General features: G+C 40.9%; 2 protein-coding genes and 1 long non-coding RNA gene across 16 annotated transcripts in view; 1 reads left to right on the top strand and 2 right to left on the bottom strand.

The window, feature by feature from the left end:
• The window catches only part of CDC14A (cell division cycle 14A), a 65111-nt gene extending 62003 nt beyond the window's left edge, over positions 1 to 3108 (bottom strand). For 3 of the 4 annotated variants that reach the window (XR_011048613.1, XM_068405922.1, XM_068405923.1), the window contains exons 1-2: positions 2644 to 3108; positions 1991 to 2081 (exon numbers count right to left, since the gene is read on the bottom strand). Coding sequence is in view for 2 of the 4 variants with exons in the window: in XM_068405922.1 (XP_068262023.1) it covers positions 1991 to 2081; positions 2644 to 2749 (197 nt within the window). In the remaining 2 variants the exon portion in view is untranslated. Of the gene's footprint in view, positions 1 to 1990; positions 2082 to 2397; positions 2481 to 2643 lie in introns of those variants that run through there. The other variant, XM_068405925.1, reaches the window with a different exon arrangement.
• A 124-nt stretch (positions 3109 to 3232) lies between these two features.
• Positions 3233 to 13021, top strand: LOC137666189 (uncharacterized). The gene is made up of 4 exons (XR_011048614.1): positions 3233 to 3445; positions 4552 to 4608; positions 12602 to 12699; positions 12916 to 13021. It is a non-coding gene; the product is annotated as an uncharacterized lncRNA (long non-coding RNA).
• Positions 6171 to 14229, bottom strand: EXTL2 (exostosin like glycosyltransferase 2). Of its 11 annotated transcripts, none has more exons than XM_068405931.1 (6): positions 14064 to 14229; positions 13586 to 13630; positions 12556 to 12628; positions 10844 to 11271; positions 9383 to 9453; positions 6171 to 8776 (listed from the first exon to the last, which is right to left on the bottom strand). In XM_068405931.1, exons 2-6 carry the CDS (start codon positions 13620 to 13622, stop codon positions 8285 to 8287), a joined length of 1101 nt encoding a protein of 366 aa, XP_068262032.1. In that variant the 5' UTR covers positions 13623 to 13630; positions 14064 to 14229; the 3' UTR covers positions 6171 to 8284. The 11 variants fall into 11 exon arrangements, with proteins under 11 accessions (XP_068262032.1, XP_068262027.1, XP_068262028.1 ...); XM_068405926.1 differs by having other exon boundaries at positions 13966 to 14152; XM_068405927.1 differs by having other exon boundaries at positions 12556 to 12625; positions 13966 to 14152.
• Between the last annotated feature and the right edge of the window lie 27 nt (positions 14230 to 14256).

Here is a 14256-nt window from a genome sequence, read left to right as displayed (position 1 = left end):
AAGATAGAAGAAAAAAAACAAAAATAAAATCAGGCATGGTTTCACTACCAAATATTGCATACACGGATAGTGATGGGTGCTGCAATACAAATATCAGGAGAAAGTTTAGCACTGTTATGTAAAAGAGTTAGGTTATTATACAAAATTCATTCATACCACCTGGTAACTGTCACTTAATTTCTACCTCATATTATGTTTTAGTTATTTATTTTGAGAGCACAAAAGGGAGAGTACTATTACAGTATCAAATATAGGATGATACTTTTAAAAAAAGGACAAATAGATTAGGAACTATCAATTCAGAAAATACACTATGAGTTACACGTCCCAAATCTTTAGATGTGCCCTAGAAGACAAAAGAAACTTTGCTTCCTTCCATTATCTTGTAATCATATCTGGTACCAAGTTACACCCCAGTATGTGGTTAACAGGTAATTGGGTTAAGGAGTATACTTACTGAATTTCCTTTATAGATGTTAAAGAAAATTACTCTCCCCCCAAATTTCTCAGTACTTTTTTTTTTTTTGTGTGTTTTGTTTTGTTTTTTTAAAGGCAATACTGTCTTCACACAAAATACGCCAATTACAGTCCTTGGTTAGTACAATCACCTGTAACTAAAGAGTGCAGAACTGCTCCCCCTTCCCACCCCTAAAATCAAATCCCATGTAAGATTCCTTCATCCTTCCTAGAAGCACATTAAGAATTAGAAACAAAATATCTTAGGTCAAGCATAACATAGAAGTCTTAGAAGAGTCAAATTTTTCTTTCATTAAAGTGAAATATATTCATATAACACAAATTACTCAGGACCTTCTCCAGTTAAATTTTGCTTTTAATATTAGGTCAACCTTGCCTTAGGGTACTCCTGCAGTCCTTTCCAACCTAAATTAGTTAATGATCATTACAGAACCTGTTCCCAACCCAAGTGGTTAATTACAAAAGTCAACTTTTGAAACAAATCATTGAGAACTCCAGTAAAAGATACACAGCTTAAGATAATGAAGACTCAAAAAAAGTGTAGAAAAGAAACCCGAAAACTGTAAGCTGTGCATAGAAAGAAGCCAGAAACCAAGGAGGATTGGTTTACACCTTCACAGAAGCAGTACTGAAGTCACTGAAGAAGGGAAGGAAGAATGGTTTATATTCACAAGTTCTTCAACTCATATGGAAAGAAAGTTACATTTAAAATAAGACTACATTTTTTGTTTCACTTCTGCTGCAGCAAACCCCTTATCAAGTGGCTAGATATATCATCACGCATGAAACAGTTGATCTGGGAACAGAGTGTAGAGCATCTACTTTTTAACCACAGCATAGAGCAATTACTTTGTTTGGTGTATTTTATGTCCTTTAATAGCATTCACAACTATAATCAATTTTACTGTTGACCTTCTATGAGCTGTCAGCGTCTTCCAAACACATGAACCTTTTACTTCATGGAAAATACTTTTTCTGCTCTTCTAAAGCTACAAAAGCCAACAGGAAGTGCTAGTTCAAAACCTTCTACAGCCTTATAAAAAAGTTGCAGATGTTCTTCAAAAGCACATTAAGCTCTGCAGTCTTATAATTCTGTATAAAAGGTGATCACTTCATACTTTCTATACAGGAAAATATATATAAAACAAACTATTGTTTCATCTATTCATACCAGACAAGTCTTCTATTTAAGACACCATTTAATAAGATCTAATTACTCATCAGAGATCTCCTCCACCATATAAACAAATCTTAGCTCAGATATCCTTCCCCTAGCTCAACCACAATTTAAGACATTTAACTGGTCTTGTAGCTATTTTTGTGTTTTTTAAAATAGCAATCTTGTTAAACTAGTTTCAGCTAACGTATAAATATATCCAGGCTAACTTTATACTCATGCTTTGTGCAAGTAGCTAAATGGGGTGAAAATATTCTATATAGTATTAAAGTGTGTTGGGAAGAATCTCAGGTGATCGCTTTGAGCATACAAAACACAACAGATCAGAACACTTACTTTTCATAGACCAGTTCCTCGTCAGTGCAGAAGTAGTGGGTATTCACGGTACTTTTCGGTTTATTCCGTAAAGTAGCAAAGTACAACCGATCTGAAAGACAGACGAGGCCAGCACCGTAGGACGGAGAAAGCAGACGCCCGCTTCCCCGCCGCACGCCTGTCACCCCGCCGGCGGGCCCCGCACCCCGCGGCCCCGTCCTGCCCCGCCGCGGCCCGCGAGCGGAAGACGCGCCGCGGATCCTTTTTCTCCTGCGTGAGCGCCAGCACCCGCTCCGCCCGCGGGCCTGCCCCGAGGGCCCCGCTCTGACCGGCCGGGCACCCCTCGGGAGCGACCCGAGGAAGGTGGGGGCGATTTCTGACCCAGAACGCAGCAACACATAGCAACAGGTGCCGGCCCCGCTCCTCACCGGAAAAGAGAGGAGGAAGGAACCGCTTAGGCGTGCCCCGCAGCAGCCGAGGGGCAGGCGGCTCGCGAAAACCCCAAGGCAAAGGGGGCCGAAGCCGAGCCGGGCACGCAGCAAAGCCCACGGAGCCCGGGGAGGGAGGTGGGGAGGACGGGAGAGGAGCCAGCGGGTTTCCTTTTTGAGGGAGGCTCCGGCGACCGGGACTCCCGCGGCCAGGGGGACGGGGAGGGCTCCCCGGCCCGTTCTCACCTTTCACGAACTCTGAGGCTCCCCCCAGCACTTCGGAGGCGGCTGCCGCTGGCTCCATCTTAAACAGGGCGCGGAGCAGCGAGGCGCGGGGCGGCTCCGAACTCATGGCGCTCCCGGACAGCCCCGGCGGGGCCGGAGCGCGCTCGCTGGGAAGCGACCCGTTGCCCGGAGGGGCCGCCCGCCAGGGGCCACGCTGCTAGGAACACCGCTGCCGCAGCCCGCATAGGAACGGGAGCGGAGACGAGAACTAGCTTCGGGCCACGGCGAGCAGGCGGGCGCCCTCAGGGACTTCGGCTCCACCCCGCCCCCAGCCAGGAGACGCCCCCGGATTAAGAGGCAGCAGGCGGTTACCAGGCGACCGGCGGCGCTCTAGCAACGGCGTTATCGAGCCTTTGTTTTGCCCGGTCCGGGGCCGAGGCGTGCGAGTGACCGACCCCTCCTCTCCCTCACCCCCCGGTGCGGCAGCCCCGCCCTGCGCCTCACAGCGCCTAACCACCGGGCGGGCAGCCCGCCAGCGCCCCTGAGCCGCCAGGCAGCGGCTTTGCACCCGGCACAGCTCCGCCCTCCGCCTTAGCCCTGCTCCCACGCCCGCCTGCCGGGGGAGCACGGCCCTCTTCGCGCCCGGGAAGGGCTTCCGTGCTCCGCGGCGCTTTCTTCTCCTCTCTCCCCGCCCGAGGGCGGCCCGTGGCAAAACGCCCCATGGAAACGGAGCGGGTTTTGAGGTACGGGGGCCTGAGGCGGCGGAAAACAGACCTGAGACGGAGCTCCCACCTCAGCGGTGCAGGTCCAGCTCAGGACGGAGGTGAGCGAGCCGCGCATGCTGGGCGGGAGGCTGCCCCGGGGGCAGAAGGGAAGCGCTGCGCCGGCAGTTCTCTCCTCTCTCCCCTACCTGGGACACTTATACGCGCGGGGGGCCAGCTCGGCCGGGTCTGCACCACCATTTAGCCTGATAGACAAACCGGCCCACCAATCAAAAGCTGCCTTTTTACATCTCCAGCCAATGAACGAGCGGTGCCTGGCGAAGAGAGGGCTGCTGCCGGGCGCACCCCTCGAGCGGGGCTCACCTGATCTGAGCGCCAGCTGCAGCGCTGCCGGCCCAACGGCCACGCGCAGGCGCCTCCTTTCCCGCCCGCCGGGGCTTCTGGCACGTGCTGGGCCCTCGTCCCCCAGGCGAGCTGTGTCTGCGGGGGAGAACCGAGGGGGCGCGAGATGTCGGGGCAGCCGCTCGTGAAGAGACGCACATCTCCATCGCATGAATCGTTCTTCGTGCACCAGTTCTAGCTCTGGGCTCTCACTCACTGAGAAGTTGTCCAGCGATGAAGAGTTTAATTAGTTGAATTAGCTTGTAGTCTGCAATTAACTGACTGCCAAAGAAACAGAAGCATTAGAAGTGTTAGAAATGCATTTCTTCTTCTACCCTCCCGTTTAGAAAGAATTAGTATGTGCCAAACAGTCCATCTCATTTTTACAACTAAGCAAGCAGAAGGTTGCAAAGCAAAGGTACCTTGAGGAGACAAAAAAAGGATGCTATTCTTCCTTAAAACAAAGAACCCCACCCTTGAAACACCTTAAAAAGACACTGTAATACAAAGCAATATGCAGCCCTAAGGTCATTGTTATCACCATGTTTCCCTGGCACCATAAATAACCTACTGTAACTACCAGTTCATATAATTAATTCTAGTGTGTCTGCACATGAGGCTAAACACAAGTGTGAAACACTTTTGACTGTTCAATTTTTAATCTAGCGTCATAAGCACTGGGTAATCTTTAAAGCCTTACAAAGATGCTGAAGTACTACGGAAAATACTCTCATGCAATTGTTTTGTAGTTGCTTATTTTTTGTATTGGTTCTAATAAATTGTACCTGTGTTCTTACATTGCTCTTTTTTCCTTTTTTTTTCATAGCTCCAGAACTAATATTCCTAAATATGACTCTCTTTGGGCATGGTCCTGTGAACTTAGGTAAGAAATCTCATTCTCAGTAGTAAGTACTATTCCATACAACATGCTTGCAGGACTGAGACTGTAGTCTTCTGTAACAGCAAGTTAAATAAAGGTTGTTGGAAGGTATTTGCTTTTCATGGAAATCAAATGTTTTTATCTTTTCCTATATTCTATGACTTTCACTTGTATTTAACCCTTAATTAAATCAAATATTGAATTTTTTATTTACAAGCAATTCTCTAAGGGGTAACGTATCCTGTGTAAGAAAAGAGATCAATGTATTTTCTCCAGAACCATAGTTTTTTAACACCCTTTTTTACTCAAACTGTTACTACAGTTCAATGTAACATACATCTCTAAGTCTGTGATGCGCTCTTACTTGAGGGGAGTTTGTATGAGCATACTTAAATTAGCTTTAACAAAGCCACCTTGGGCAACAGAAGCAAAGATGGAGCAGCCTAACAGGCTAGCTATCCAGTATCTAGAATCCCTAGATACACGGTTTGTGTTAAAGCCTATTATTTGTAAATCCATCTAGCTAGGCTGGTGAATCTAGGAGGCAAACATGACCAGAAACTGAAGCCCCACTGTCAAATGTTGTTTGTATACCTTTTGCAAAATTACAAATATTGTTTTGGTTGCATACAAGTTCTCATTTGTGGCAATTAGCTAGGGCCTTTGTAAGCATAGAAACTACTTAAAATCATCTCTCTCTTCTTCCTGGTAAAAATATGTACAAAATAACCTCCATGTTTTTTCAGTATTGTGTTTCATAGCTTTTAGTATGATTATCTAATGAATTCACCTCATAAAACGCTAGCTTTAAGAATGCTTTCACCTCATACGATTTTGTTATTCTAATCGATTCCAATTAGTATTTTTAACATTTGGTGACATCAAATGCTACAGTGATATCTTGTGGCATTTTTTTAACTCTAGATAAAGAAATAGTTTTCTTGTAACCCTGTTGCATCATTTTAAGACTATATCCTGATTTTTTTCAACAAGGATTTTTTAAATATATATTTTAGATACCATTTTTTAAATCCTATGTTGCATAAACATCTAATTTCTACAGAACATTCAGAGGTCGCGATGAATTTGTTCAGGCTTCAAGATATTTCCAAATGACATCTAGATAATCTGTTAGAAGAAATCATCACATGCCTATTATTTTGTTAAAAATATAAATTCTCAGTAATACATTTCATTAAAGAATCTTAAGGCACTTTATAGCCATCAAGAGATGAGAAGTTACCAGCCTTTAAAAAAATTAAACAAACCAACCCCTCTTGGTTCCTAAGCACAATGAATTATGGCTAGAGCTGAAGTCTTATCTTTGAATTTTCTTTGCTATCTAAGACTAACTACTTAAGGCTGTTTTTTTGATGGCTTTTTTTCCTCATGAGTGGGCCTTACCTAAATTAAGTGAAGGTGTGTGCCAACGAGTACATGTTTTTTTAAAAACCGAAATCTTGGTGCTGCTCATCTGTATGCAAACTGTGAGGTTACTTTAGACATCTAACACTGAAAAACCTGGTAAATAATCTGAAAATAAAATACATCGCAAATCTGTTTTATGTAGTTTATTTGACAATGGTACAACTTAAATTTACCAGTATAATAAAAGCTTGTTCTATTAGATCTTTCACTGATACAGAAGAACAAAAAAAAAACAAACCCAAAACAACTCCATCCCCCCAACAAAGAACCAATACTAAGATTTGGCTGAGCTGACAGTTCATTTCACATTTTAAAAGTATGTTAAACAACATCTGTGAGTCTTCACAATTCTAGTTGATACTGCACAGAACAGAAATTACAGAAGACCAGTAAGTAAATGAAATGCAGTAAACTACCACTAGGAAAGTTGCACTTCTGGAAAGATCATAGACCTGTTTGTATACTACTTATCACTAGAGCACAATAATTAAAATTTACTTTTCACTATTACAACAAAATTAACCAGACTTTACATTGCCATATTAAGATTTTGCCGGTTAACTCTTACAAAAGTACTAGGAAGATTTCACTGAACAGGAACCAAATCCTTTAACACTGACAGAACAAGGCAAAAGAATCCTCTCTTCCCCCAAAGAAACTCAAAGACTCACATCCAGAATTAGCCCTGCTGTAAAGAACTTGCCACGTTTTTCAGCTAACTTATTACACAAAAAGATAAAATTGGACACCATTTGTGCAGATGCTGTTTGTGTACTAGGTATTAGCTGTTATTGATTGCCCGTAGATACCTTTGAACTGATACTAGGAATCAATTAAAAGCTGATGCAAATGAAACTAAACCTACTTTGGATGCCATATTTGATTCCTCTCTGTGATCCAGGAAAACCACCGTCTTTTGTTCCTTCCTCCATACCACAAAAAAGTTCTGTAACTGCAATGGAAAAGGTTTGTCCTGTCTATGTTAACACAACATTTCCAGAACTTGAGAGTCCCAAATTAACAGAAGCTGTTAATAAGAGCTCTGTTTCTTGCTATAGATTAAGCCAGGGAATTCAGAGACTGATAATAGTCCAACCCTGTCAAATATCACTGTACCTCAAAATACTTTTTTTTTATAATGCTTTTCCCATTCATTGCACATTTTAATTCTATTGTCATAGCCACCAAAAACAGAGATGAAAGGAATGAAAAAGTAAAATAAATACTCATTTGAGAGAGTAGTTAAAAAAAAGTAGACCTGTAATATTACAAAAATGTACACTCTGTAATAAATGTAGAACAGCTTGGTCTTATTAGGAATTGTAAATAAGGTATTTTTAAAAAGTGAGGATTTTCTTGGGCACATTTTTTGTAACAATGTACATGCAAAATATGAAAATAAAACTAAGTACTAAAGAGAGTATGAGTAAGTAATACCCCATCCATTTCTTCTGGCAGCTTATATAAGTTTCGTATTTCATGTATTCATGTTTCTTACATTTCCAGCTGCTAGGTTTTACCTTTCAGCTGCTTGCAGTGTTTCAGCAACTCTAAGCAAATTAATAATAGCAAAAAAAGCCATATCAGAGATCATTTTCCACTATCTCAGCAGTAGTAGATATTGTAGGCAATGGTTTTAGGACTATCTGAGATTAAGGTGAGGTACTCTTTTCTGGCTTGCTTTCATAGCTTCAGGAACATCTCAGAATACAGAACAGCTTATATACAGACTTCAAGGGGGTTTTATACAGGAGTCTAGAAGCCTGGCCAACAGCTTACTGTAGCCCTTCTATGGTTTCACTGGGAACTGGGCAGGAGAAGGTGAGGAGAGGAGGGGGAAGGCAAGGAAGCATCTCAACATATAACTATCAAAAATATGCCTAGACCTCATTTGACTAGATACATATATTTAAAAAAAAAAAATCAAAACATAAGCACTAAAGGGTAGGAGTGCACTTTTGTCTGCATGTTTCTGAAGAACTAGCCTAATTAATTGTAATAGCTTTTCAGGTTTTAAGGAAAGAGGATGATTTTATCACAGCTAAACATTAGCATATATTAAGTTTTCTCAAAACTTACCTTGGAGAATTAGTAAGAAAGGAAAAAAAAAATACATAAAAAGCCATATGGAAAAAATTCAGAGGCTACAAATAAGGATGGCCAAGATGCTGTAATTACACCTTCTTCTCTCCTTGAACTCAGTACAATTCACTGAGTATTGTTTAACATCTAACCCCTTAAATTCATTGGCTTACATTTTATTTTTGTGATTGGCATAATTAGGAAAACCAAACTGAGAAATCATGATATTAGAATATTTTAAAGGCATGCCGTCATAAATATGAACCAGTTTATTTACACAGTAAGATCTCTGTAACAAATGCTCTGCTCGGTGCCACATTCCAGAATAGCCACTGTTAGTGTCTTTTTCTAAATTTCTTATATCGACAGGCTTCACAAACACTCCTGAAGGCTTTCCAGTATGCTTGGCTACCAGAAAATTCATGGCAATATCATCACAATTTTGAGTTTCATCTATTAAGGCGTAAACAGCTTCTGGCTGTCTTTGAAAGTCTTCTAAATACCTACTATGAAAAAATGCTGCACCAATGAGAACCATAGAATACTGGTCTCCGTTTCCAAATCCAGGGTTCTGCAATTCGAAGCTGCCATAACTGTATACACCTGAAGGAGTAGAGATGTGCTTTCTAGGAACAAATCCCACTATATGCTCTGGAAATTGCTGAAAGAAAAAAGAAATTTAAAAAATCAAAATTAAGCCCACACTGTGAAATGTGTGTTAAGTATTTTCATAAGAGAGATTTATGCTTTTTTTAAATGAGAGAAGCACAAGATTGCCAGGAAAGAGTGAAATTGTTGGCATATAGTCCTTTGATCTGCATAAATGTTGCAATTAAAAACAGTTTTGCAAAACTGACACAATATGCCTCATTCTACATCATGTACTACCAAGAAACATCGATCCACAATTTGCAGCTGTATCTTTGGCACTCAAAATAAGTTTACTAACAATTTCTCTTGGAGAAAAAACCCACACACTTTCGTTCTGCAGCCTACTATCAATTTAAATAAATTCAGCAGTCAGCAACTTCAGTGTTCATGTACAAGAAGAGTTAAAAATTTGAAAGTTATAGATTACAGGTATAACTACTATTGAAGAATATTTTTGCAATTTCTACTATTCAGTAGTAGACTTCAATCCTTCTAAAATCTAACTTCATAGCTAGAAAATCAATGGTAAAACATTATGATACAGTATTACTCTAATTAAAACCATTCATCTCAATTTTAACTCACAAATACTTCCTGCCAAGGTGCAAAACATTACCTGCCAAACAGAAAAGGCAAAAGCAAGGTCATGAGCACTGACTAGCGTATCATCATCCATCATTAAAACAGCTGAAGGAAGGAAAAAGAAAGAAAAACTTTTAACTTATCAAAATATTAAATATAGGAACACAGTATGCAGCACAGCATTTGAGAAGTTAGCTTTGAAACGTCTGTAACCATTAAGCTGAATTGCAGAACTGAATTGTAACTCCTTGAAAGCAGATTGAGAAAACATATTTATATTTCAGAGCTAAAGCAAGGTTGCAGCTTTGTGGTAACTGGAAGCAAACCTAAGTTTTAGATTATTTGCCAGGCTGTAACAAAACTCAGCAACCTTTGATCATCTGTAGTACACCTGGACAGATATGTATTGGAAAACTTGAAGTGTTTGGTAAAGCAACTTAAAATTCTACTAATCTTGTGTAAAAATTCAACTAAAATAAAGAGTTAGATACCATTCCTTAGTGTATGAGATTTGTAAGGGATTCTTAGTGTAAAATTTTACCTATCTCCTCACTACTTGCAAGTTCTAAGTAAGCAAGCTTAATAAATTGCACAGGCAACATATAGTAACTACAGAAGGAAGAATCTTTGCCTTAAATTTTACGCAAAAGACTATGGGGAACTGCAAAAGAAAAGATATTCTTAGATCAGAATCCAGATGCATTAAAGCTTTTTAAGTTTACAGTCAGCATAAATCCTATTACAGTGCATAAAACACTTGGGAAGTTGAAGTTTCTAATGTCTTCCTAGAAGTCATGGGTTTTGAGTCACAGGGCATGTTAGGAAGGGGGCAGTAAATAGAATTACCTTTACTAATCATGAGTAAGGTCAGGTCTGTAATGCAACATATGGGGTTTTTTTCCACTTGAAACAAACAGGATTTATTGTTGTGCTTCTCCTGGAAAGAGCTTAGGAAGAATATTTAGATAAATAGCCAAAAGACTGGGGAAAATATTCTTTTAAAGGATGCATAATTTGAGATAGAAAGCCAGACAGCTAGGGAGGGAAGCTTCTCTGAAGAGCAGAACATGCTTGAGAACTTAGTCTTAAAATGAATGGATTAAATCTTTACCAGATGACTTAAGTCCAAATTAATACAGAGACTCAAAAAATACATGCACTACGAATTTCAGTTTACGCTATACAGGGAAGAGAAGCTGAAGTACCTATGTTTGCCTGACAAAGGAAATGGAGAACAGACACAGTTGCAAAAGCTCATGAAATGCATTTGACATCCCTCTATTTTTCCTTACTCTTCATTGACAGCCTCTAGCCTGCTGGTGGTGGTGGTGTGCATCTGGTATCTTAAGTTTCTTCTATATTGCCCACATTCTGTTAAGTGGCCCAACAGATCCATGGATTTATTACATAGTGTAACTCAAACCATCTCTCTTTTAGCATTGAGATTCTAAGTGTGAAAATAATAGTAGTAGTAGCGATATGAACTGCTGATTACCTTTTGTTTCCAGCTCAGGGAAATTCTGAAGTCTGTTCCTCATGCGATTTACAGTTTGAACTTTGAAGACAACAGGGACAGGGTGAGGCCCCAAGGAATTCCACATTTCCTCTGGTATCTTCTCACCAATGTTGTTCCACACAACAATTACTTTATGTAGGTGGGGGATGGCTTGATAATGGTTTAAAAGCTTTAGCAGCAAGTCAGTTCTATTATATGTCTGCATAATAAGAGTAAATGAATCCAAGGCAGACTGACTCTGGGTTTTTGGTTCCCTTCTCGAATTGGGCATTTTGTCATCTTTGATATTGGGAAGCAAAGCTGTTAAAGCACCTGCCACAAGAAGTAAGACAATGATCACCACAGAAGTGAAGCGTAGCAGACGGATTCCCATAACTCTTCCTGGAAGCTTACAGAAGTGAAAATACCTTTAAAACAAGTAACAGGAAAGGAAAAGTCATTAATCCCATGTACAGTTATCTCCCATACTTGAGCAAAACTCCCACAATATTAAATAGACTTTTGTTTAAGTAAATAAATAAGGAGGATTTTAGGACTTGGGCCAATTATTTTCAACTATCAAGACAGATACTTCTGGTACTCAATTTCTGTGTTTACTTGCTTTTCACTTTTTTTTTTTGTTAACTTTGAGTTTCATTGTTTTGTGAAAATGAATCTAGAGTAATTCTTCAACTCTAGATCGTTCATCGTCTGTTATTTTCTCAGTACTGCATTTTTGATTGAACATTTACATACCTCACCAAACCCATCCAGCTGAAATTAGAAAGCAAATTTGTACAGAGATTCAGTATTTTCAGCATTGCAGGAGCTCTCCCTTAGCTGGAAAACAAAAGGGAGCAAAGGTGCCCCCTCAAGAGCTCTGGCAGAAAGGAGGAAGTAAAATGCTCTTTCTTTTTCTGTTGCTCAGGCACCATACACAGAAGGACAATCTATCACTGATTTGCTGGACATTTTGTCAATAGTTTGTATATCTGCTCTATAATGGTTATTAATGCAGAAAATACGATTCTGATCATACTAACTGAGGCCATAACACAGGTGGAGCAAAAGAAACAAGCCAAATGGAGTAATATAGGAATGTAATGACATCAGTAACAGCTGGTCTGCTACATCTAGAACTCAGCAGAAACTGGAAATATCAGATGCTAGGTGTTATGTATCAGCTAACTGGGGGAGCAGCCTTAGTATAAAGCACAGGTTTCTGGATCCTCCTGATTTTGGAACTAAATGGGAGCTCTAAAAAAGCAGCTCCTACAAAGGTAGCCCTGCCATTCATACCTCTTAGGTAGCACTCCCAGTTCTCCAGACATTTATAAATTGTAAACTCAGCAGGATCCAGCAGCCACTGCATTCCATAGTTTGTCCCTCAAATGCATCATCCACATCTGTTCTTCTGCCTTTGCTCACAAGATTAGTATGAAGTGAATACAAGATGAATATTCTAAGCTGACTACTAAACAGTTACTCATCTATACCTATTACTCATGTTACTCCATTGGTAATTTCTAGGCTTTCAGCAGGGAATTCTGATCAAGCTAAGTGATGCAGGACAGCCCCATCAACTACATTTTTTGAGAGAGTATCTGTGTGTGTTTTTCACATAAGTTTTGATCATTTTTTTCCAAAGTGCATATACCATGCTTGAAAATATGAATGTAAATTATTTTAGTCTAAAAAACCTCTCAACTTACCTCATTGTTGCCAAGTAGGATTGTTCTTTCCCCCTTGTTTTTACAGGACAGTTGTTTGTGATCTTTGAATCTGCTGGAAATTAAAGGGACTCTGTAACTGAAGATCAACAGTTATCCCACATGCTGCCCAGCATTCTTTTACAAGTAAATGTTCCTCTTGATTCTTGATTGATGTACATACTCTTGGCAATTATCCAATCCCTTTCTTATTGCTCAGTTGAATAATTGTCTCTGCCTTTCAATGAACACTCCAGAAAGAAGTTATTACACCAGTTGGTTAGAAAGAAAAGCACAGCATATTTCTCCGCTTATAAAATTGTTGCTTTATGCCAATGCAACGTCTGTGTGTTCCATCCTTAGGGTCAACTACAGAGGTACAAGCAGGACTCCAGAACCCCACAAGTCCGTTGCTTTGTTCACCAGGCACCACTAAATTATACATTTGGCTACCACAGTCAGGCAAGTAGTCCCAATAAAATTATTTTATTTTCTGGCTCATCCCCTTCACACTGTTCTTCCACTAAGCTTACCAGTTGTGTTAAGAGGTTTAAGACACAGCGTTTTGTCCTTCCCATCTGGTTTGGCAGCTTGGCAGAAGGGAAAGCAAATACAAGCGTAAGCACAAAAAGGAAGGATGCACGGGGTGCAGGACAGCAACTTAAGAAACCTGTGTCTGTTGAGGCTCCTAGGTTGTTGGAGGGATTTTTGTTCTTTTAAAACTAGCTGGAGAGGTCACTAAAACTATTTCCTGCAGCTCATCACTTGTTTCAGTTGCTTCATTTCATAGGTGTAAACAATCATGCCTGACTTCTAAAAATGACTAGCAGCAGTGGCTACTCAGCGTTTCTGAGGTCCACTATATCTTGGCTATATGTGCTTTTATAAAGGTGAACCTTAGATTCTCTTTCCCCAGTTGCAACCTAAACACAACAATACTTAACAGTACTACTGTAACCATTAATTAGTTAAAACGTAAAAGCATACTTAAAATGAAAATATAAGTGTTGTTTACTGTGGTAATGAGACTTACTGGCTTTCCATACATTCTTGGGTTTACTCAATTGCATACAATAGGCTGTAATGATAAGTAAGGATTATATTATAATATACTCTTTATTTAAAATAAACGTCTATACAAAATCTTTAACATTAGCACATTGGCACTTTTTGGTAAGAAAGTGCCAATCAGTTTTGCCAATTAAGTTATAAGATTGCAACGCAAGACTGACCTCTTAAAAAAATCCTTACAATACCCCCTGCAGAGAACACCTCTTCCAAACAAAATTGAGGAAAACAAAAACCCAGTGTCAAAATACAGTACTTTAATCCTCATTCCAATAGCAGGACTTCTTGAACGGGTTCCCCGCTCTCCGTGGGCAGCACCTCACAACAGCATTTCATAATAATTACCTGCAGCCGCGCAGCAGAAGCGAACAGGCCCCCCCCGGGCAGAGCTCGCCGGCCCCCGCACGCCGCCCAGCCCGGCCCCCGCTCACGGTTTCGCTCACGTTCAGGAGGGCGCCAGTATTGCCGCTTGCTTCCCAGCGGTGGGGCGCCACCAGCAGCCGGGCTGGGCTTCCGAGGCGTCACCAGCAGCAGCGAGCGCGGCGGCAGGCCGTAGGGCAGGACAGAGGAGCTGCCACCCCGGGACCCCGCGGCGCGGCTCGGCCCGACCGCTCAGGCTGCTCCGGTGACTCAGGG

Source organism: Nyctibius grandis, chromosome 8 (assembly GCF_013368605.1).
Source record: "Nyctibius grandis isolate bNycGra1 chromosome 8, bNycGra1.pri, whole genome shotgun sequence".
Classification (NCBI taxonomy): Eukaryota; Metazoa; Chordata; class Aves; order Nyctibiiformes; family Nyctibiidae; genus Nyctibius; species Nyctibius grandis.
Note: the sequence above shows the minus strand (reverse complement) of the source record. Positions and strands in the feature narration are given on the sequence as shown.

Bases quoted from the DNA above. Each gene is read 5' to 3' on its own strand.
- EXTL2 (XM_068405931.1), bottom strand. From the start codon at position 13,622: ATGCAATTGAGTAAACCCAAGAATGTATGGAAAGCCA. The intron at 11,272-12,555 runs GTAAGTTGAGAG...CTTGTTTTAAAG, and splicing joins TCCTACTTGGCAACAATGAG to GTATTTTCACTTCTGTAAGC. The intron at 8,777-9,382 runs GTAATGTTTTGC...TTTTTCTTTCAG, and splicing joins TTGCCTTTTCTGTTTGGCAG to CAATTTCCAGAGCATATAGT.